The sequence below is a fragment of the Brienomyrus brachyistius genome, chromosome 15 (assembly GCF_023856365.1).
Source record: "Brienomyrus brachyistius isolate T26 chromosome 15, BBRACH_0.4, whole genome shotgun sequence".
Classification (NCBI taxonomy): Eukaryota; Metazoa; Chordata; class Actinopteri; order Osteoglossiformes; family Mormyridae; genus Brienomyrus; species Brienomyrus brachyistius.
In genome coordinates, this window is record NC_064547.1 from 3722604 (window position 1) to 3747921 (window position 25318).

Genomic DNA, 25318 nt, shown 5'->3' on the forward strand with positions numbered 1-25318 from the left:
AATGGAGATTGCGAACCAGGCCTTCATGCCCAACATCAATGCCTCACCTCACAAATGTTCTTCTGGATGAATGGACAACAATTCCCACAGACACACTCCTAAATCGTGTGGAAAACCTTTCCAGAAGAGTGTAAGCTGTTATATCTGCAAAGGGGGGACCAGCTCCATATCAATGCATATAGGATTTTTTAGAATTTCCTGTGGGTGTAGTGGCCAGTAGTCACAATACTTTGGTCCATACAGTATATATATGATGCAAGTGCATATGTATTCAAACACGCAGACGAGCCAATACAACCATTCACCCCCTGCCCCTCATATGCTGGTCAGGGTCGATAGGGACCTGTAGCCTCACCCTGGGGTACATCCTGCACCGGATGTCAGTTGATCGCAGGGCGCGCCTACACCCACACTCACACACTACGGGCAGCTCTGAATGTATCAGGCGACCATGCTGGCCTGTATGAGCTACTATAATACACTGTAATACAATATAAAATTAACGTATAAAAGACACAGTGAGACGCTAACAGAACATTAATAGCAGCTGGTCTACCTTCGTCGCTGGAGGGCTCCTGCTTGACGATGGACAGAGGAGAGCGCATGGGAGGCTTCCCAAAGGGGTGCCTACGACTCTTCTTCACCTCCATTCCCATCTTCATCTTCGTGTAGGATGAGGCACTCGGCTACAAAGAGCAACATCGGCACACGGTCACAAACCGGAAAACATACCAACAGTCAATACAGGGAACACGGGCCTCAACAGGGGTTCAGATTCTACTGTGATCCACCAGGACAATGTGGAAAATAATCTTATTCAATATTTTTTCAGCTCCAAAGAAAGTTATTTGTCCTGAATTGAACCGGGACGGCTGGAGTACGTTAGAGTCAAAAGACTGAAAACCACGTGAAGCTGTGCCTCATTTGGATAAAGCTGTTGTGTATATCCAGGTAACAGGGCAAGATGTAGACAGAACATGCTAATGATGCAGGACTCATAGATCAGCATGGCTAAAGGCTGCCTGCATTAACTTGTTCAGAGAATATACAGGCACCTGAAGTCATCCTTGAGCTAAGCAGCTCACAGAAGGTCTGGGACACTTTTACCTTACTCTTCTCAGCTTTGCCCTCTACTGGCACTTCGGTGTCACTGCCCTGGGCACTCGGAGCCTCACTCATCCTGCAGGTGGCGAACTGCTCGAAGGCCTCCTGGAAGGACAGGTTGCCCTTGGGCACCGGATCCATCTTGGCCTTAGTGGTGACAAAGAGGGTGGGGATGATGAGATCCTCATGTCCTCCCGCAGCCATGGACACCACCAGCGTCTTGCTCGAATCTTCGCCTCCATCCACCGGCTTCTTCTTCTTCTTCTTCTTTCTCCTCTTCTTCTTCTCACCGGTTGATGCCAGCTGCTGCGGGTCTGTCTCAACGTCCTGACCTGAGAACAGAACACCACAGCGTTAAGATCAGGAATACCAGACAAAACCGAGGAGCAAAACAGAATCGCTGACCACTTCCATCCTCTGCGATTCTACCTTCTCCTGCAGCCACGGCCAACGCCTGCCTCTGCTCCTCCCTCTCGAGGGCCTCCAGCATCTTCAGGGCCTCCCGCGCCATCTTCTCCTCCCTTTCCTTTCGCCTCTCCACCTCCTTCTCTTCCACCTGCCGCTGATACTCCGGCAGGTCCAGCTTAACGCCCGCCTCCATCAGCACCTTCAACTCCTCGGGTCTCAGCCTCCGAAGGTGCCGTTTCTTTTGCAGAGCCCTGTCCCGAAAGGAGGTGTGACTGGCTACGGGGCCGACGTGATCGTGATCGCACAGGCTCGCGCCCTCTCGCCCGACACCTTCGACGCGGTTTTAGGCAGAAAGTCTTGGGTCCCAGAGTTTCAGACGTGGACATGAACCAGCGGTTTGCTATTTCTACGTTCAATCTCATCATGCAAATGAAGAGGTCACAAGTTAATTTTGTTTGCGTAGTGCTCCGAGTTTCTGGTCTTTAAGGCAAGGGTACGTCCTCGCTGTGGCTGACTGCCTTCATCCAGTGCACCAGATGTATTCCCTCCAAGCGAAGGCTTCAGCATCCTCACGGCTGACTGCCTCCACGATAAGCTGAGGCAGGAAGGCCACTCACTAAGCACCTCGCCATGTGACAAACCGCTGCATGTTCCTCTCTGCAGTTACTGATACTATAGCTGGTAACACTTTACTTAAGGCCGTGTTTTCAGCCGTTTATGAACACATTCATAACAAATAATAATGCATTCATACAGCATTTTAAACATGGCCATTAATATTTATAAAAAGGCATAACACATTATAGCCATGTCTATTATGCATTATAACTGCCTTATGAAGCTGTGATCTACAATACACCATCGATACCTTTATGATGCATTATAATGGTTGGTATAAGCTTTAAGGATGATTTGTACTGCATTATAAAGGTATAAGCAATAACATGTTATACCTCTTGATAAATATTTATAGCCATGTTTATATAATCTGCTGTTTCACTGCAAAACACGGGTACACAAGTTCCACATCACATATTAAATACATGCAGTCCTATAACAGCAAAGCTTTTTAACCTAACAGTGACCTATAAATGATACAGGAGTCATATTTATGCTGCGTGTTGGGAGCAGTGGCTAGGGCTGTGTGCATTAATCAGTACCATGGGCACATTCACGTCACACACAGAGGCCAAAGCAAAATTCGGGGACAGGGAGCTTCAGGTCCTCTCTACTGCTCCCACCTCTCACTCCAAGCATCGTCCTCTGACGCCACCACCTGCCTTCCCAGAACATTCCTTAGAAACACTCACGACCAAAACAATAAGGCGACAGAGATCTCCGAAGTCCAAGACCACAGCATTCACGCTGTGCGCATTTCATCCACTCCGTTCCCAAAGTTACATTTGCGCGAGCCAGAGGACGGCATTGGGAACTGAAAATATTGACTCATTCACTCTTTATCTTCACTTATGCAAATTAGCGGAACGCGTAATCAGAGGAGGGTCGGGAACACGTGCAGGGGAGGGTGTCATAAAAAGAAAGAATCGAATTAATACAGCACAGCACGCTGAAGCTCTCAGACTCGGCTACTGAGCAAACATTTCCTCCCTGAAACTGCCACGCAGGCGGCCCTTTGACAGATACAGCCCGACTGTAATTAATTTGGGGCTAGTACCTTTGGCTCATCCTGCTGATAAATTATCCCGCCTAAAAACCATAGAAAACCTAATTAAGTTTTAGTGATATGTTCCCAGTTTGTCTTCGGTTGGCATCGAGCTGGATTTTAATACACACAGGCATCCATCCTAATCAGGCAAACTCATCAGCTATGCACTCAAAGGTGAGCCAGTTAGAATCTGCAAGAAGCCAGGCCCACGCAGACACATGCTAAGTGCAAAATACACCCCTGATTAGCCTTGGGGGAGCCTGGGATGACTTGCACACACACAGAGTCAGAGTTAAACCCATAACCTCAGAAGTTAGAGAGCCAACAGAAGAATGTTTCGCAAGCGCTCAGCCAGGTTTAAATCTGAAAGACTCTGGCAAAAGGGTGACCTCAGAGTCACACTGATCTATCTGCTGCAGGACCACATGAGCTCCTCAGGAGCAGTGTCATTCACAAAGATCTCCTAGTACAGTTAAAGGTTACCTTTAACCCTGCCGTCGAAGCAAATTAAGGCACGGAAATCATTCTTGTAAAAGCACCGTTCGGCATAACTCATAATCACTAACACCTCTGCAAGCAATCATTCATGTAGTCATAAGTCATCCTATCTTTACAAATATTTCTAAAAACGTTTTCAGCTACAGCGATTACGCTCACGTGCTTTTGCTAAATGTCCAAACCTTCCTTCGGCCAGAAGTTTTCAACAAAAAGTCTGATTCTGATACCTCTGTCCTACCTGGTACCTGCAGTAAGCATGACTAAATCCATGCAGCTAACTGTGCACTGCATTCTGCAGCTGACGCTAAAGATACAACTACTGCAGAACCGACTGACGCACTGGGGCAGAAGTCAGGTCCTGCAAACCATCATCTGCAGAGAGCAGGCAGCCCTCAGATTTCAGTGCCGTTCCCAAGAGATCTGAAGACTCACTGACGCACTAAATGAAAAGCCTTTGTACCGAGGTACCTGTGATTCTTTATCTGAGAGCTACTTTGATCAGTTACCAGCATAAATTCTGTTCCATCTGTAAGTCTTGTCAAAAGATAGGTGTACTGTAAATGTGGGAGAGTAGTTATTTACATATAATACAGTGTCTGACGTGTGACTACCACATGAAAAGGAGCAAAGCACTGCTGTGTTTTCCACCCATAAACCTGAAGCGTCACCCTTTCTGGTGCAGAGCTAAGCCATACCGGGGGCAGGGAGCCTCACCTCTGCAGCAGTCTTTCCCGATACGTGACCCGGTTTTCCCTCCACAGCTCCAGCTCAGGGCTGCTGATGGCGGTGGGCTTCAGGTGGTCCAGCACGGTTACGTCTTTGCCCTGCTTCCACTGCTCGTAGCGCTCTGGTTGCAGGCAGCGCACGAATACGTCCATGGAGATCTTCACCATGTCCCTGCGACAGGAGCACTGCGGTGACACGGGAGAGAAACACGGAAAGTGAACGGCAAACTGGGAGGCAAGGAAAACATCCAGGACCAAAATCAGCCAAAGGGAAGAGGTTCATGTCCGAAAAAGGCAAACCACGCAACACTGAACCTGAAGTTCGACAGTGACTGTCGACTAACCAGGTTCAATTCAAAGGCTAAACTAAACAAGCTCATCCCAGATCTATCCATCCATCTGTACATGCAACTTCAAAGTGCTTCTTCAAGGGGGGGGTTGCTGGGAGTCAGGGGTCTATTCCAGGAAATACAAGAGGCAGGGAACGCCAGAATTGCCCCAAAATTAGTTTGGTGGAATTAAAATCCCTAATACACACTTCAAAATAGAGTTTAATAAATAATAAAATAAGTTTTTTTAATTACTTTTTCCATACTTTTAAAGCAATTATACACATCAAAAGCTGTATTAAATTAGAATCAATCGTCTATTGTATCAGTTAATATGCAATCTGCCACTCTGTGCTTTACAGTTGTTTTGCAAATGCAGCAAAGACGACACAGATGCAGTCATCATCACGTCTATGGTCTTGACAGGCATTTCATCACCCACCTCATGAGGGCAGAGAAACCAAAACCAGCTTTAAAAAAAAAAAAAAAAACAAACAATCAATCTTACCCGCGAAATGATGACAAGATTGCTAAACGCCTTCAATCTGTATAGCAGAACACTGCTTTAAAATGGGATGTGACCTCAGTTACCGCGGCTAAATTGAGCAGACATGCACCATTCAGGCGGCATGTTCAAAAATCAAAAGGTAATAGCAACACTTCAGATGGACGCTATGGGCTTTATGCAGTGGGATACGACTTCATTACAAGTGTAAGTTGTTCAGAATTTGAATATTTTTTAATTTCTTTATTTCTGTTGATGTAAATGAAAAGTGCGTCACACACATGGCAGCCGTATGTATCCAGCGAGTGCAAAAGCGGAATTAATGCCCAGTAACGGTGTCTAAGCTGAATGAAATTCAGTTCAGCCATTTCCCTGTGATCTTTTTAGCAACTATGCGTTTCAAAATGCAGGACGTAATGGCCGAAACTCTGCAGATTGAAGGGGAGGAAAGAGGGGAAAGTAAAACTAATTTTCTTTGCGACCCGGGTGAGTTATTACATTTCTGCTTTATTTCCTGAACTGCGCTCAGGGCCTTATGTTCAATTACAGAGAACATTCTTCAGCGATGGGCAGAGGCAGACGGGGTGAGCGCGGCCCGGGTGCGAGGAGGAGGAGGAGGAGGCGGAGGAGGCGGAGGCTGCGTGAGGAAATAACGGAAAACAACAAGCGCAGGACACTGCAAGGCAATATCAGCACGTCATTTCAGTGGCCCATCCAGGAGAGACGAGGAGGCTTCCTGCATACTGCTGGACAGCGCAGAGAAGTCAAAGGGACGGGGAATGTGAAGACAGAGAGCTTCTTCCGGTACATGGCCTCGTCTCTAAGCTTGGAGAATTACCTCTTTATTTATCAGGGGCCCAAAGACACCATGCAAGAGAAGCGGTGAGCTTTGAAGGGCCAGATCAGAAAATGTGCAGGTAAACCTGTAGGGGGCGCTGATGCGGCAGCCAGCTGAGATACCACAGTCAGGTCTAATGCTTAATCCCTCCCTCAGATCATATCTCTTACATTTCGCTGCTTTGGAATTCCTGTTCACAGCTGGCAAATGACACGACTCACAGGAACGGCACCTTTCCAAACACTCGGGAGGAAGGCTGTTCACCTGCCCAGGGATTAAGCAATAACTACACAATAGAGCATCCATTATTACGAGGAGGGTTTCATTCCAAACCAGAAGACCCAACCCAATGTGCCCAACTGCTCTACAATTCTTCCTGCAATCTACAGGGCTACAGGCTCCACATGAAAGACGATACTCTGGTCAACCTAATGAAGTACCTGAAAAATCACTCAGAGTGACCTTGTTTTTTTCCAATATAATGGGCCAAGAAACTTTTACGTTTTGGCCCCATTTTATATATGGAAGCAAGAAGAAGCTCTAGACGCTGAGCCACAGCCTAATCAGCTCGGCGCCCAAATACGATTGGATACGACTGCCACCTTGACGCCTTTCCACCTCACAGAACGATGGCCGACACCTGGCGGTCAGCCAATCCGCGGACATGTGTCTGTGTGCGTCACACCGTCGGGGGATGAATCTGTAGCCATGGTTACAGATACTTCACTAATGAGTGCCATCGTTAGGACCAAAGCCTGCCAATTCAAATGATTGTGGCGTTTTAATGTAATCGACTCTGTACTTCACTGATTAAAAAGAGAAACGCGTTCCATTATATGAACAAACAGTTTATAGAAAACGGATGCTAAACTACATAAATGCTCACAGGGAGCTTAGAGGCCCTGCCAACCATCTCCTACTGAATGGCAGATAAAGGTGTGTTTGAGGAGGTTACCGTACACCGGCACTAACTAGCCCGCCGTGCCTTTCCTAGCAGCAGAAGCCACACTTGTGAGTTTACCAGAAGCGCACACGTCTGGCTCTTCAGAGCAAACTCGCTTTCTGACACAAGAAAGGGCATCCAAGACAGCCGACACCTGGGCTCTCCGCCTTTCTGTTTCCCGCCAGAGTGAGACAACAAGGCAATCAAGGTTTTGCGGTATTACAGTGACATTTGAACAGAAGGCGCTAAAAAAAGAAACAAGAATGAAACGGAGCGCAGTCCGGGGCAGGAGCAGCCGCTGAGCCCTGCGCAGACAGAGACAGAGCTCCCATCTCTTATGCCGTTTCAAAGCGATAGTGCCGCTGTTATTCCTGCCACGGAGGTGTATCGCTTAAACCAGCCCTCCTACACATAAGCAGCAGCTGTGAGAGAGCAGGCACAGGGAACACGGCGGAGCATTAAGCAGGCTGGGCCACGCGGCTCCTCCGGTGGCCCCCTTCCCAGCACGGTCTAGTGAGGCACCTTTTAAAGTCAGGGCTCTGTTTCAGGCTCAAGGTGAAGCTTTCTTAATGTCCCGTCACAATCTCCCTGGTGAGGCTCTGAAGGCAGCTTCTGCAAGCACGGAGGCACTGAGAAGGGTGGATAAAGATAGCTGGGGAGGAGTAGACAACCGGGGCACGGGCAGGAGAGGCGGGACAGGGCGAGGCAGGGGCAGGCGAGGCGGGACAGGGCGAGGCACGGGCAGGAGAGGCGGGACAGGGCGAGGCACGGGCAGGAGAGGCGGGACAGGGCGAGGCACGGGCAGGGCGAGGCGGGACAGGGCGAGGCACGGGCAGGGCGAGGCGGGACAGGGCGAGGCACGGGCAGGGCGAGGCGGGACAGGGCGAGGCACGGGCAGGGCGAGGCGGGACAGGGCGAGGCACGGGCAGGGCGAGGCGGGACAGGGCGAGGCGGGACAGGGCGAGGCACGGACCTCCGTAGTCCGCCAAGTCTAACAGCAATTGTTGGATCATAGCAATCAGACACGCTAAAGACTTATCCCACTGTCAGGCTGGGACACAGTGAATGAGGAAAGAGAAAAAAGGGTGGGATAGATCCAGGACTACAGGAAGTCAAGAGGAAGACAGATGAGTGAATCCTGAAATTTACACGCTTCCTCTAGATCCTGCTCTAAACATTCCTGTTCATTTTGGCAGGAAAGGGGAACCAATTAATCTCAATCAGGGCCATGCAAATCACGGTCCTCAAGGTCCGAGCAGTGCTGATTTTCCAGCTTCCCTTTACCCGTGAGCCAGGTGTGAAGCCCTTGGCCAATCAAAATCAGTAATTATTAAACTGGGGGAACTTAAAACAAGGTCTGGATTTGGAATCGAGGGCCAGATTTGAAGAGTCCTGATCTCGATACACTAATCGGCAAGACAGGAGAGCACCCCAGGCTGCCTTGGCAAGTCAGCGTTATGCTGCAGGGGCAATTGATAAAACCATTTTAGGAACTGGTGTGGGAGTGAGTCTCCCCTGTTCTTTTCCCTGTTTAAAAATGCCTTGAGTTGCAGATACAATTCTATCTCTATTTCTTTTATACAGGCATGTAGATACATTGTACAATTACGAGTTCGAAACTTCCTCGAAATTCGCTGAAAATCGGCAAAATGTGCCAAGGAGCACCACCTCCGAGAGCCCCCCGCAAAATAAATTTCTGGCTACGGGCCTGTACCTGGGAGAGAGCCGTCAAAAAAGCGTGCAAATTACCCAGAGAGAAAGCAGAGCTGGAGAAACAGGCAAACTGCGGAGAAAAGAGGAAGAGCTAACAGGGAGCGGCGCGGTCGACCTGGAGCGTCCTCGCACTCGCCTTTGTTCCGTAATTTCACGCTCACCAGCACCACAACTTAAGCAATGCTGGTCCGTCCCACACAGCAACTATCCCACGCGCTCTCTGCACGCGCCCCTTATACTGATAACCAGGAGCAGCCCGGCAAACATACAAGCCTGAAGATGATTCATGCAGTACAGCTGCTTAAACCTACATAACAGACTACACAGTATTCTAGAAACATTCATTTAAATTTAAAATTAAGGTTAAAAAAAAAAGATGCAGTATGCTAAAAGCCTGTCCAGGTTAAACAGTTACACCATGGATGGATGGATGGATGTTACATGAATGAGTGTCTAATATGGTGGGCAGGCATATCCCAAGGTGACCTTGTAGGACAAGCGGTTATGTAACATCGGTGGCTGGTATGTATGTGCTAAGGCAGACTACTGGAATCACTATTTTAAAAGAAGATTTCGGATTTTCTTGTGGATTCGTTCCCCATCTGGCACTGGGGTGAGTGTTCGGGACAAACCGTCTGCTGACCAGTGTGGCCATCTTGCCGTAATCGATCCAGCGCAGTGTGGCGAAGTTGGTGGACTCCGCGCAGTTGAAGCCGTGGTTGAAGCCGGCATGGTAGCCGTAGGGGAAGGTGATCATGAAGTCTCCCGCCTCTTGCGTAACCTGCACCAATGAGGGGAGAGGGTTCGAGATGCAGGCACCTGCGACCAATGAGGGAGGAGAAGGGGAAGGGATGGTGGAGCAGAACGGCACCTGCCTCCCTACGGCTTATTTAATGGCGACATTTTCTCTCTCTATGCGCTGCAATAAAGCCCCTGTTTTAATCATACAGCCGCAAGGGGCATGGCAGTCAAACGGTTAAACCCATAAGGAGCCCACAGTGAAGCGCGTCATTACACAGGCCTTCCACCGGGGGCACCCTAATCTGGTAAATTAAGTTGCAAATTATGCCTAAAAGTGAAATAAAAACACGCTTTGATGCAGATGAGGGGACGTGACAAAAACAGATCACAGTGGCTCCCCAGCGGGCCAGCCACAGGCAGCGAACACAGCCAATCAGGACCTTCACGTCCAGCCTCATTAAGATCGGGGGAGAAGCAAGGCTTGGTCAGACCCTTCGCCAGGGCTATGGAGGACGCAGGAGCAGCGGGATGAGTGCAATTAGGGAGAAGCCCAAGAGCACGGCGGGCAGGGACGAGCTGGCCCTCGCTAATGAACGCCTCCACGATTTATCCATCTCTTACGGAGACGGATGAATCACAGCCCAGCAGTTTGTTTGGATCCATTAGGAAAGAAGTTAATGCAAATGACTATTTGCCCCCCGCCCCCACCCAGAAACCCAGTGGGTGAAGAGTGATAGATATCACTCTCCGCACTTTTAACGTACAACTTGATTGAAAGACCAGATGCTACCATTAGCTGTTAGCGCTGCCGCGGTTTTACAGTGAGTACAGTCTCGTAATCCAAGGCCTTATCAGTCATTATGCAAAACTAAAGCCCAGCAGAGGCCGTGTTCCGAGTCTCTGAGTGAACATTACACAGCCACTTCCTCCCTTGGCGTCGAGTCTCGAAGCTGAAAGTGGCCATTCTGAGTCAAAGTCTCAATGGCTCCATTTCAACTCATCACCGGTCGCCTGCAGGACTTACAAGGCCGGAGAGATCATCCCGTTAAACTGAGCGGCAGCTTAAGGCAGACAGACGTGCCAGAGCGCGAGTGTGAAGCACCCTCCATCCTAACCGTGTGTCTTTTTTAATTAAAGCAAAGAACAAACCAGTTATTACTGATTTCCACTGAGCGGAATCTGCTTTAACTGAACACAACGCAGAGAGACAAAAGAGTCGCATTAAATTTGACTTACACAAGCAAATGCTCAGAATAAGGAATTTCATTCGTCTCCCATAAACAGATTATATTCACTCTTAATCCTCAAATACCACAAGCAGTTCAATCATTTACAATGGGAACTATCCCCAAGGGAGGTGAGGAAAAATTAACGAGATTAAATCCAAATCAAAATTTGCAATAAAGCCAATTGCAACTTCACTGTGAGATGCATGGTGCAATCTGTACGGCAGAAATCGGGAATCCAGAGGCACAAAGCCTCGGGCAGCTATGAAAATTGGGGTCGCTACCATTATGCACATTCATCTCTCATTACAGCAGGTAAACCATTAGGAGAAAAAAAAAAACTAAATAGAGCATAACAGTAGCGACAGCACTAAAACAAATACGCACACTTACAAACTAGTTTTGTTTATACAGACGCTCCTCTACTAACAAATGAGTTGCGTTCCAAACGGACGTTCGTAACTTAAATTGTTCGTAAGTCGTTATTCAACATCATTTAAGGGTATATGTAAGTACAAAAAACTAGGATGCTGGGAGTACGCACGTTACGCTGCTGCACGGTGGGAATAGCGGCCAGAAATCGTACTAGCCGGAATTAGTTCACAGAAAAAAAAATTTGATGTTGCGGACAGTGAACGGGAGCCCAAGGAACACAATTTAGACTTACAGTCCTCTTCGGTCGTATGTCTGAAAGTTCGTAAGTTGAAAGCTTGTAAGTAGAGTAGCATTTGTACATAATAGGGACAAATATCGAGGAACAGTATGCAGTGCAACAGGTTACGATCATGGGTCATGGGTTCAAATCCCGGGGTCAGCAGATTAATGTAGCTCTTGGGTCTCTGAGTGAGGTCCTTAACCCCCAGCTCCAGGAGCACTGCATTCTAGCTAAACCCCAAGCGTAAAGAGTTTGATGGGGACCATGAAGTATTACTGTTCTGTTCTACTCTATAGAACAGTGTTTCCTATCCGGTCCTCGGGGACCCACAGATAGTCCATAGTTTTGTTCCCTCCCACAGCTGGGAGGGAACAAAAACGTGGACCGACTACGGGTCCTCAAGGACCAGGGTGGGAAGCACTGGTATAGAAGCAAAATTTATTCCGAATCATTTCATCAATATATGAATATACATGCGAAATAGGAGGAGATTACACACATCAGATGGTCACATTTACACATACATGTTATTGATTTTTCAAGTGTTAATGTTATAAGGAGCCGGAACGGCACGCACCTCGCGAGTGTGACAGCGCCGAATTAGACGTTAAACCCTCTACTGGTTATAGTGTGCATGTGATCCCCTACTGCCAGCATGTGACTCCCTACAGTCAGCACGCAAACCTACCCTGTTAAAGGGAATGCCGTACTTCTTCAGGATGGACGGGGAGATCAGGGTCATCTTGTGCCGAAGGAAAGCGTCACAGCCTTGCGAACTGCCAGGGAAGAAACCTAGGAAATGGGGAGGGAGGCAAATTAAAACCAACAGGCCACCGGGAGACAGAAGCAGTGACCCATTCACTGCACCTTGAGTCAGGTGGCTACAAAGGAAAAGAACCGGGAGATAGAAAAGCAGGAGAAGAAATGGACGACCAGGCGACATTAAAGAATTCCATAAAGACCCAATAGAACTTCCTATAGCTACGTTCAGAGACATATGGGAGACAGGAACCAGGCACAGCAACAGTCAAACGAAAGGACAGGAAGAGCTCAGGCTTTCACAGGCAAACCAGAGGACAAACAAGTCCATTCACAATAATGCCTATCGGAATATATAACATGAACAACTCGTACCATGTGATATAAAGGCCTGCACTGGAAATCTGACAGTAACTGAGAAGAAATTTTACTGTCTACTAACCCAGCTAAAGACTCCTCAATCAAAACAAATCATTCGACAAAAATGAAGTGTGGAAATCCAGTACGGAAAGCAGCATTGCTCTTTGAATAAACTGTTCGTTGTGAGAAAGGCAAAAGAAGTGTCTGTTATACTGCAGATAAGTTAAGAGTTTCCTGTTTTGCAACAATGTCTTTTTTAATTATCACAGCAGAGTTACAACGTTCTGACGAGTTGAGCTACCTACCGAGACGTGCTATCGAGCCTTTCGGCACATGTGCAGTTCCACCGATTTGGGATTAGGGTTAGGCTTTAGGGGTTAGGGTTAAGGTAAGGGTTTTAGGGATTAGGGCTATCGATTCGCACTATGGTAGCCTAACTCGACAAAGTAGCTCAACTCGACAGAACAACGGCAACGTTGGCTCACTACACTTGTAATAAAACCAATTCAATTAAGGTCATAAATACAAAGCTCACATAAAATATTCCTTCTTCTGAAAAAGAAACCATGATTCCAAGAGCAGCAGCATCGCAAATAAACCTTTTCAACAATTAAAAATCGATTTCTATAGCGGTTCTGCTTAGGCAGTCTGACGTGTGTTCGGTACGACTGTTAAATAGCAGATGCTAGAATAACAAAGCATCAAAAAAATAAAATCCTACAATGGCCTTCGTAATTAAAAAATTATATAATTAAACAATTATAGCAGGTGCATAATTATCATTACAGTTGCAACACTTTATCCTCCTCCACCTGCCAAAGGAAAACTAATTAAAATTCTTGAAGCTGTAAAGTAGAGGCTTTCCCCCAGGGATTAAATGTTAGACATTATATAAGATGTACACACACTGCACACACATGCAGCACACACATGCAGCACACACACGCAGCACACACACGCAGCACACACACACATGCAGCACACACACATGCAGCACACCCCAGAAGGCAGATCTTGCATTCATACCAGCAGTCAGAGGCAGTCATCCCTCTCACTCACTCTCTCTCACTCACTCAAGTATCCGCTTTTGGACAAGTGGTTCCTCATTAAAGAAAAATCACAAATAAATAAGGATTAATGGAGGCTACAGGTAGTGCCAATTCCGCTGGTTGCAGCCCGGTTCCCCCCCCCCCCACTCACTCACTCACTGCCACCAAGCGCCAAGACACCATCGGGACCAAACAGGAACTCCTGCACTGCAAATATACTACAGACGGCACTTCCCACTTTACCGTAAGATGAAATAATGAAGTTCCTTGTTAATCACAAAATGCATTAAATAACTCAGTGCCGCTTCAGCAGAGCTTACGCAGAAGAGAAGGCCCAGAAACCGAGTCACGGGACGCAAGGTAGAGATGCACCCGGCATGGAACTGCAGTCCATAGCAGGACACACACAGTCTCACACCCTGGGCTGATTATCCATCCATCCAGCATCCCCCATAACTGCTTACCCAGTACAGCGTCACAGGAGCCAGAAACCTAACTGCAGTCCATCACAGGACAAACACACATAGACACTGTTAAACAGTCACACACTGTGGGCTCTTAAGCGACATCAATTCACCTTATGACAAGGATCTCGACTTTTAAAAATAATACTTACAAATGAGTGCATTCTAAGAAAAACAAATGCCTACATACAGTGAGATTTATCAGCAAGTATCAATACTGAATCGCTTTAGAACCAGTTTATCATTAATGTGTCATTCATGGGTGTGTAAAAAATAGCTGTATAATATAAATATTTAATATTTCAGAGAACACTGGTGAAAGTTGGTTTTAGCAGCTACATCTTCAGAATTACACCATCAGTTCCAAAGACTTTTCGCCCGGAGGCAGCATGGTAAACCGCCAAAATTAAACAACATTCCCTATACATAGTCACCATGCATGTAATAATGTATGATCCCCACAGAGCCTGAGAGCTCTCCCTCCTGCAGCCAGGGGGCGCTGTATGAATCAGCCCAAACAGAGCAGCACCCACCATAACCCTTCAGTCACGCCGGACCCGGATAAAAATCAACGTCATGCGGCAGTTTACAGCAAGCAGCCATTATTTCTGTCACTGGGAAATATCTACGGCTGGGACACCTTTAGCGGGGGCCTTCACTGGCAGGCGATAATATGCCGGAAAACTGTGCTGTTAATCTCCTCTAGTAAGCCTCATGTAAGAGTGTGTTAGCTACTACCACTAATGTGAAGGACAAATGGGGCAATTCAAACATTATTACTGAAGCCTCCAGTCTAGGGACATTTTACACAAGAGAAACAAAGGAAGCAAAGAACGAACCACAGGTAGCGCAGCAAGACCCCCGCCCTGCACCCCGCCCCGTACTGTTCTGTTCGGTTCCAGGCTGACACTCTGATCCTGACAGCAAGGAGCTCCCCAGTCACCTTACCCCCCATCCCCACCCCCACCAAGGGCCAAGGAGGGGTTTAATAGCTGGGGGGCGGGGGGGGTAAAATTAGCTGACCCGAGGAGAGGGGATCTCTGTAAATTACTGGGGATTTTGCTCGATCATACTAAGAGGTACTAGGATAAATTTGCCAGCTGGGGGGGCAGTGATGGGCCCCGTGCAGTGAGCCCCCTCCAATCCACTCTGTATGTGATCCATCTCAAAGCCCTCTACTCTGCCTGAAAGGAACAACACTTCATTAAAGATTAAAAAAGGGCGGGATAAAAAAAAAAAAACAACAACACACTGAATCGCCTCTTTAAACACATGAAAGCCTTTGACAGATCGCTATGTGAAAGGCAGGCGCGGGATTTCGCCGTCCTTCCCCGGCAAGCGAAGGCCGCACACCCTGCACAGGATCTCAGCGGGCGCTTCTCACCGCCGCCGAGTCTGTCCCCTCGCCGCTCTTCCGGGGCGGCTCTCTCGACGGGAATCTCGACGGGAATCTCTCCGCATGCCGCACGCCGTTGATAACGGTGAGAAATATGCTTAGCGCACCTCTCGGGGGAGGGGCGCCGTTATTAATTAGCATTAAGATGCCGCTGGAGCCACGCGGCGTTCCCTGCAGCGATATTAACTTTGCACTTAATTCTGCCTTTTGTATTGGAAATTAACCCCCCACACACACACACACCTTCCCCCCCAAAAAAGGGATAGCTGCAACTGTAATAATGCCTCGGTGTAAACGCACGCCGGCAGAATGATAAACGCTCGTAAGCGGGGGGGACAGGACGAGCCGCATCTCCGTGGAAACGGCAGGATGGGAGAGGGGAAGCCGAGCAGAAGGTGCGACAGCGGCGGAGGTGGCGGTGCAGCGGGAGTCTGTTGCGGGAGGCCGCTAATGGGAATGCATTACAGCGCTAATCCTCAACACCTCCCACATAAAAATACCTCGTCAAACGGCCCTTTTCTGCGCACCAATCAGCAATCAGATCTCTTTGTATGCTTTGTTTTCTGAAGGAAATTCGCTCCCGCCACCATCTCCTCTTCGTCAATTTCAGCATAGCTCAGGGTGACATGACGAGATAATCTCCATTGATTGGGGGGGGGGGGGATCAACGGCAGAGCCCAGAGCCCACACCCCCCCCCCCCAGCAGTCTCTAGGTAAGCATTTTGGCATTTTTTTCTCCCCGAGAAGCGATCGATGGAGACGCCATTCCCTCTCAGCACGGGCGTTCATTAAAGAGGCACTGAGGCACACGGCTGACCGCGCATACAAACTGCGCTTATTAAGTTATGAATTCCGGAGGCCGTGTGGCCTTTTTCCCAGCTCTGTGCCGGTGCTGGAAGCATGTGTCATGTGCACGGTGCTTTCCCTGCTCCAGGGAGGCCGACCGCTCACACGGAAACCTGCCAGCAAGGGGCACACAGCTTCACCTCCGCCTGCATCTCCGTCCCACTCAATGGTATCAGGCACACTTTTGTACGGTGTGCACGCTCCCGCTTGGCGCTACGCCCTTGGAGAGCAACAGCTGGTGAGAAGAAGCCTGGAATTAGAGGCACCTGGAGGAGGGGGTGCTATATGGATTGGGGGGGGGATGGAGATCATGCCCCAGTAGTAATCAGGAGGCCGCGTGGATTGGGTGTTCGAAATGCCATGTTGCGGCTGCCATTCATCGGGAACAAGTATGCGTTCGGCTGGGTGCCACGGAGGGAATGGAGAAAGGTTTAGGCCAGGAAGAAACTACAGAGCAGGACAGAAGACACCCGACGTGGGGAAGCAAAGCTGGTCAAAAAGCTTTACTGAGACATGGGCGGTGGGGGTTACAAACCAGGGAGAGACGGGCAGCGAGGGAAGCTGCTTACCTTGAGCCAGTCTCTCCAGTCGCTTGCCGTGCTCTGGCGGGACGGCGTACCTGGGTGGGACAACGGAAGGGGAGCGTGAGAGAGGCATGATGGGAAAGGAAGAGTTAAAGAGGTGAGGGAAAGGGGAGGCAACAACACAGCACTGCGAGCCAGTGGTAAGAGTTCCTTCATTATCGTAATTGACTTATAAAGGCAGAAATCATTTCGGTGTCTTATTCCTCGGTGGGGTCAGCCTGACACACGAAAACGTCGAAGGCATATTTTCCAGTGACCAAAGGCTATGGACTTTGTACATCCCCTAATGTTAGCCCAACCTGAATTATGAAATAATTAAACACGAGAACAAATCCGTTTTATCCTCACAAAGCCCAAGATTTGATTCTTCTTGTTATTACCGTCATCATTATTACGACAATTATTTCCAGCAGCCTAGAAAAAGCTTAACCCCCCCGAGACCCTCCGATGAAAATGTAAAACCTGCAATTCACCCTCCCTCTGGCTAAAGCCTTTCTACATGCTTTGAATAACAACAAAGTTTATAGCCCTGGGCACCAGAGGGCAGCCTTACACTGCCATCTGCTGGTAAGCATAAGTACTAGCATCTGCAGAAAGAGAAGATTTTTTTATACAGATTCAGGTATTTTCAGAATCTTTAAGTTCACTAAACCTCTGACCGCCTGAAAGGATTTGGTCAAATATGGGCAGAAATTAAAAACATGGACGTGGAAATTTTGCAAATTAAAAAAAACATTTTTAAAAAGCCATTCTGTTATGATATGAGATTAATGCAGTTTCTGGTTTTTATTAGCCCCGTACACAAACATCCACTGCATATGTGTGTAGTGAAACGATTTCGATGGTTTTTCCTTGTGATGTAAATTCCCAGTACATACACACATTCAGACACGGCTCCAAATTCCACAAAACCACCATGAAAACACGACGACGTGCAATTATCTGCTTTTCGGGGTGGTTCACCACTTTTCCACTTGAGCGTGCCGTCGACGCAACTTATTTCTTCTGCTGATGTTCCTCACACCTCCAGTGGAGCAGAAACGAGCCCCCCCCCACCCCCCAACACAGCACCTGCTCCAGGGCACCTGTCAGCAAGCGCTTCAGTTTGGTGAAGGGAGACCAGATGGCCAAACGCAGGCTGATCGGCCGACTAGGAACCATGAGACTGGACATGCTGAACTCACTGGGGTAAACGCAGTGACACTAACTGCGACGTCTCGTGAGGACCAGCCCGTCCACCGGCTTGGCAGATTCGTAGCGTCTCGTAAGAGAGCATAGAGCCTCCAAAGCAGACAAGACAGTCAGCAAGTCCAACCGCCGCAGAGCCATTACATCTGTACGTCTTTGCAGCCACGGCAACAGACCATCACAGCCTCAGTACAACCAAAATTAAAATAAACCAAAAAAAAAGCTAATAAAACTTGAATACCATGACAAATCCTTCAACAGGAAATTGCGATGACTTTCCTCGTCCTGCACCAAACTGGTGACTCTGGGCATCCATTAGACTCTCCCTAGACAAGTACAGGTTCCGACATCAAACCAGAATAATCAGATTAACATGCTTTATTGCACTGAGCAAAGCTGGTAATCAAGCAGTGGAAGCTGCTAAGTGCTGAACACTGAACCCGGAACCCGCACACCTCAAACAGACACCCCGGAGCTCCCAGGTTTATACGTGCATCACTAATAATTCATACTCAGAAAGCTCCAGGTGTTTTCAGGGAACTGAACCTTCAGCAGTGTTTTATTGGCTACTAATAAAATACACCATAAATGTAGCTGGATGCATAATCGCCTTATTCATAAAGCCTGAAAGGACATTAAATCAACTAACATGCATCCGACTTTCTTTTTTTACAGAAGAAACACAAACTATATTTCTCAGTTTAACGGGATTAGGCTGCATGAGAGCCACCTGACTGGTAGCTAATTAGCGTGGCCTCCGTCGTCATGCTAACTGTAGCTACGGCTTCACTAACTCCCTGTGTTCCGTGTTCGGTTGCCGCGTAACAGTGACAAGCTAATGACGCGACACACGGGGGTCAAGTGAAGTAGCCAGGCGCGGCTCACCTTCGCATTACTGTCCAATTACGGCCCTGTCATGCTTCATATGCGTTATATATACATAGTATACAACTTCAGGGACTCCCCGTCCATCGCAGGACTTCTATTAAGTCTATTAAACAGTCACATCCTCTGACATGAATGAATTAATATTACATTTATATAGCACTTTTCAAGTTACCCAAAGCACTTTACAAATCACTTCATCCACCACCACTGTCTAGCCCCCACCTGGATGATGTGACAGCAGCCATTCTGCACCAGTACTCACCAATTAGATATAGGGGATGATTAGGAGGCCAGATCTGATAGGGCCGCAGAGGGCAATTTTAGCCAAGGCATCAGGGTACCACCCCTACTCTTTCGAAAGATGCCCAGGGATCATTTATGTGGGGACCTCGGTTATACGTGTCATCCAAAGAACAGCACCATTTTTATGGCCTTTTGTCCCCGTCAATGCACAGGGCATTGGGATCCACTCTGACGGCTGGATGTGCTCCCCCTGCTGGCCACACCGACACCTCTTCCAGCAGCAGCCCAGCTCTCCTAGTTGGTCTCCCATCCAAGTTCTGGCCAGGCCCAAACCTGCTTGCAACAGAAAGCCCCCAGCCCCCCTGCCTGATAACACACAACCCTAAGCCAAAGCACATGGTCCATGATGTATGGTTGAACTCTGACAAATTCAGAAATTCCACCAACGCTAAACACTTTCAGTACCCAGGTGCTGGTGGTTCTGACATAAAATATGGAGAAGGGGATGGGTCATAGGCCCAGGCTACGGAGGCACAGACCCCGGGCCACTATAAGCCAATCACAGGTGGGCATGGAAGATCCTGGGCCACCATAAGCCAATCACCTTCTTTTAAGTATATTGCAAAAGAAATGAGAAAAATCTGAATTCCAAAATACGGGTGGGGATGAAAGACCCCGGGCCACTATAAGCCAATCACAGGCCGGCTGAGAATGTCCACAGAACTCAGAGAGTCATTAACCGACATCTACAAGGACATGGGCAAACACAAAGGAAAACGAAAAGCCTACAGGAGCTCATATCAGGAAGAGCACTTCAAGGCTCCGAGCAGAGTGAGAGCAGTGGGGTGGGGTGGGGGTGGGGGGGTGTGCAAGACGAGAAAAAATAACCGGGCAGAGATGGCTGGGGGCATCTTAATAAAACAAGGGGCAGGTTCGTAGAAGGGTAATGGATGGTTAACTTGGAAACCACCGGAACCAGCCCCTTTAAACTGCAGAGGTTTGGACTGGTGAGTCTTTCAACTACAGTGTCAAAGAAGTGACAAAAATCCAAATTCCAAAAGACGGGCTTCATGTCAAAACTGCGGGAAGCAGGCAGTCCCATCCTCTTCTGCACTGTGAAGACAATACCTTGGTGTGTACAATTATCTGACGAGGTTCACGTTCCCTGTGCCCATTCACTAGTGTCCCAGGGCTGTAAGACTCTCGAATTTCGTTACTGAAATTACAGATTTTGTGTTTCTATGACGTGAATTATTTCCATCCATAGAACTGCAGCTTCTCAATTAAATATAAGTTAAAAAAAAATACACATTGATAAACCAACTGTCCTGTTCTTCACTGGGAATGTTTTCTCACCAACAGCCTCCCTCCACGGGCTGCACCACAATCTCCCGGAAATCTGACAGAAGATCTTGGTCGGCGGAATACGAATTTGATGGGAGCCGAGTTGGAGGGGAAAGAAGTTAATTTCACAGTGGCTGCACAGGGCTAAGGCAAACAGCCACAGAGCCCGGTTTAACATACTGTAATTACCAGGAAAGTGAAAATAATTCAATTTCAAACAGGAAGAAAAATCCTTCACGTTAAACAGTGTTGAGGGGGTGCAACCATGTGAGTAAATTTGCTTTTAGCAAATGACAAGGAAAGATCACTCTGCCCAGGGAGTTATGTAGCATTTTACAAAAACACATTATATCAAGAAGTATGAACTGGTGTCCATTCAGGGAGCCAAATCCTCATGTCCTGCAACCCTGCCCTGGGCAAGCGGTTATGGATGGATGGATGGATGGATGGATGGATGGATGGATGGATGGATGGATGGATGGATGGAAAAGGAGGAGACCTTTCGTAAAAGGAAAGAGAAATCCAAGGCAGGTCTCACGTACATACTGAAGCAAAGAGAGAATCTAAGCCCAGCTAAATGGCTGCCTTTATAACCTCATTTGTGTATGAATACGGTATGAATAAAAAACATAGCAAGAGAGGTATTTAGCAGAGGCAGCAATCAGCTAAGGTGCCGTATAACTAAAAATTATGTGTAAAATTTCAAAAAGGTTCAAGAGGCAATTTAATATTTAACAGGTTTTATCCTGCTTTATGTTGGCTCATAATTAAGAGTCTGAATGTATATGTCAACAGAATGAAATTAATTTAAATCTTTTCCAAACTTAGTATTACTGAATGGCACTGATGGGGTGAAATCATCTAAATACAGAATAATCACCTTATTATTCCACAGAGTGTTTCATAATATAATCCCTCTTAAATGAGAAACATAATTAATCCCTTTTTGTTTCCGCGCTCTGGAAGCGCGAGCCACACGTAGACGGGAAGGTTCCAGAACACCTCGCCATTTTGATGTATAAAGGTTGTTCTCAACTATCTGATTAAAGTATAATCAGACATGCAGAAAGACGAGAGGAACGCCTCGGCTAAAGAGCAGCACATCCCGCCCGAGGACGTGGAATTACTGCTTGAAGCTTGCGTATTATCATATTACTGTTATTTTCTCCTTGACGTTTTTTGATTACGCTGCTGGGAGCAGATAAACACGGCAGCGGTTAAAGTATTGTTCATATTAGACTTCCTGATATTCCTTAGAAAATATCCTTCTTAGAACCGACGAACCGGGTAATTGTTTTTGGGTTAACACGAGTATAAAAAGGCCCATCCGTCTTCCATAATCACACACAGGTTTGCAGTGAGTCCATGCCCTATCCCAGGCTGAATAGTGCACAAGGCAGGAGACACTCAGGAATGATGGACATGAGCATTATTTACTATTAAAAACTCAATGCCACTACTCAGCACATAAGGCACGGATCGCTAGTTCCGGTCCTGGAGAGCCAGTTTGCAACATGGCTTGCAGAATTCCCTGCTCAGAGACACATACTAAACCTGGTAATTAGCTGATTAAGATGAGTTTGAGGAGGAAATCTGCAACTGGATTCTGGCCCACCAGGACCAGAATTGGGCAACCCTGCCATAAGGACTAGCAAGACCTCCTTATTATTACAACAGAATAAACAAATGTATCAAGATAAACAATTGCCTCTTCCCAACATTCAATAAAGAAATAGCCTAAAGAGAACCTACAGTTTAGTTTTGGGTGGTAATTTTGTAAAGAACTTGGTAGTGATGGCAAAAAAAACGACACTTCATGAACCATTTGCAGTATTTTTCTACACCACTAGATGGTGCTGTCTGTTGAGAAAAGGGCTCAAAGCATGCCCGAAAGGATGCCCCAAAGCCAGGCAAGAGCACCATCTAATGGGGTCAAAAAATTCCGCAGATGGTTCATGAAGTATCATTTTAGCCATCGCTAGTACTTGGTAATAAAACAGCTCAGTTTCTACAGAAAGCCACTCTCCTGTGTGTCACTGACTGTAGGAGTGCTGGCCCCACCACCTCACTTGCCAGCGCCCCCCTGCCCCTGTGCCGCCGCAGGCTGCATTACAGTGCTGGCTTGACATGAACAATGCCCACAGGGCTGGTCATATCTCCATTAGAGACGGAGTTGTACATAGCCTAGCCTGGGCTGACGACGGGTGACTGATTGGGGAGCGAGGAGTGCTGAGCTACCAGCAAACAAAGACACTGCTACGGCAGCCTGAGCACTGTTGCTCTTGTTTCTCGGAACTACCATTTTGTTGGCATTTTTTAAAGGGCCAATCACTTATACATTTAAACTTGTTTACTCAAAGACAATGCACAGCTATGGTTAGAGAGTAGAATACATGGACGAATGCCTGTTGCTGTTAATAAGTAAGAGTTCCAGCAAGATAGTGTCCATTTCCTCCGAGATAAATTGGTTTCAGTTTCCAGTTTATTTCGAGGGGAACGAAAGCAGAAGCGTGGTCTTAATCTGTAATCATGTATCTGTCCCGTCTACTTCCCGCTGCTTCCAAGGTGATTAATAGAGAAGGCTGCACTTGGACGAATGTAGCGTCTCGCTCAATAAAAGTGGGGGACATTGAGTGAGCTGTCGCTCCTAATGAGATCGCAGGCGGCGAGCGCCGGGCAGGCAGGAGACAGGCAGTCTGAAGGCCGGGATCCTGTCCCGTATGTGCATGGAGGGGGAGGGGCTCATATTAAAGCACGCAGTATCTGAGAGCGGACGAATAAACAGAAAGACTCAGGGAGAAAACAGGCAAGGATGAAAGTCCTAAACCAGCATTTCCCAATCCGGTCCTCAGGGACCCACAGACGGTCCATGTTTCTGCTCCCAGCTCCCAATAAAATGTGGACTGCAGGTGGGTCCATGAGGACCAGATTTGGGAAACACTGTGCTAGACAGAAGCATGGAACTGAGCTTGGGGGAGCATCTCCTGCTGAAATGATGGTACTGAGCAGCAAGCAAGGAAAACACAGCAATATGAAAGAGGGCTGAACATGCAGAGCTAGAGGTGTCAGACCTAGTGGGGGGGGGGGGGCACCGGTGAAGGCTTACAAACAATGAACGAATACACAGCATTTTTCACATTTTTCATACTGTGGACACACACACAGATATATATTTACACACACACACATACACGGTACCAATGTCAAAAGTTTGGATACACGTACACATAGACAAGTTTATTTGCACTATTCTCTACATTTTAGAATAATTCTATTCTAAAACTATAACTTAACATAGATGGATTATGCACTTACCACCAAAAAAACTATTAAACAAAAAAATAAAGTTTTTGGGAAGGGGTCAGCTCTGTGGGTTGGAACTCAGAAGGTTGCTGGTTCAAATCCCTGGGTCAGCAGAGTGGTCATTGGGCCCTTGAGCAAGACTCTTAACCCCTAACCCCAACTGCTCCGGGGACAGGCTGATGATGCTGACTCCTCCATGCCAGGTCCATGAGGTGGCCTCCTAAGATGCTTTCCCAGCTGTTCTGAAGGAGGTGCCACATGTGCTGAGCTCTCATTGGCCGCTTTTCCTTCATTCTCTAGTCAAACTGCTCCAGAACCACTTCTACATGTTTAATCACACACACACACACACACACACACACACACACTTTGACGTGGGAGAAACCCAGTTTCTTTAAACGTATAAACCTCTGGGGAAAACACACCTTGATCTGGGGCAGTAAAACGGGTCTTAAAAGCAAGCCGGGCCAAAGCCATTGTTATTGGACATTCCGACAACTTAATTAACAAGCTACAAAACAGCTTAAATCTCAGCAAAAGGGTATGGTGATGGAGAAAGGCGGAGTACCTCGGCCTCAGTTGTTAGGCTGAGGTACTTGCCCTGAATGTTGGAGCTTATAGAGAGAGAGGCAGCCCCCGTCTGGACAAAGGTACCCCCTACACAAGGCCTGCAACAGCATCAAGCACATTGCTAAGGGCAGCAGCAGCCAAGTCAAGGCAACACACTGAGTACATGTTATGTATTAATGCCATATTAATAATGGCCTATCAGGCTTCTTTAAGAAAGTGACATAAGCAACACTGCAGCAAAATAGTTCAAAAACCCATCAGTCTGCTACATCAGCAAAAAACACCACTTCGGACAGCAGCCTTAATGTATTGTGGCATATACAGTGTATATCTATATGATTATCTTCTAAACGCTTATCCTGGCCAGGGGTGGGGGTCCCTGGAAGGGACGTAACATACATACATACCCTTGCACACAGAATCACATACCTTGGATAATTTGGAGACAATATACATACATATATAGAGTAAAGGTGGGATTCAAAGCCCCAACTATGGGTAACAGCACTACCCACTGCACCACCATGTGCAGCAAACTGGCTGTGTCCGAATTCAGGGGCTGCATCCTTCGAAGGTTGAACAGAAAGAGTGTCAAATGGGACGGGACCTCTGGCCCACGGATGACTTCCAGTTCGCATCACCAGCCGTCCCCTCTTACCCTTCAGTCACAGAGAGCCACTCCTATCGCCTGGCCGGGACACGCCCACTTTACCTCTGCGCAATGAATATTGGGGCATGGTGGGCTGCCAGGGATCCAGTGGGTGGATCCTACGCGACTCGGCAAAAGAGGGATGCACTCCTGGACCGCATTTGATGGAGCCTTGAAAATGGGACAGCCTTGCCGCTCCACCATGACACATACGTACTCCGAATGCAGCCTGAGAAAGACGCAGCCCTGTTAGCATTAACATGGCAGTAATACACTGCCAGGTGATCTTGTAAAAGGGGTTTAAAACATGATCCAGAGGCGGGC

The 25318-nt window shown here is 47.6% G+C and overlaps 1 protein-coding gene across 3 annotated transcripts in view; it reads right to left on the reverse strand.

Annotated features, from left to right (window-relative positions):
- Positions 1–25318, reverse strand: part of kdm4b (lysine (K)-specific demethylase 4B) — a 52303-nt gene that overhangs the window by 14916 nt on the left and 12069 nt on the right. Inside the window, exons 6-12 of one of the 3 annotated variants that reach the window (XM_048976531.1) lie at positions 16795–16844; positions 12040–12143; positions 9373–9510; positions 4391–4587; positions 1534–1763; positions 1108–1436; positions 557–686 (exon numbers count right to left, since the gene is read on the reverse strand). In XM_048976531.1, coding sequence (XP_048832488.1) covers positions 557–686; positions 1108–1436; positions 1534–1763; positions 4391–4587; positions 9373–9510; positions 12040–12143; positions 16795–16844 — 1178 coding nt within the window. Of the gene's footprint in view, positions 1–556; positions 687–1107; positions 1437–1533; positions 1764–4390; positions 4588–9372; positions 9511–12039; positions 12144–16794; positions 16845–20022; positions 25224–25318 lie in introns of those variants that run through there. The other 2 variants (XR_007382539.1, XM_048976532.1) reach the window with 2 other exon arrangements.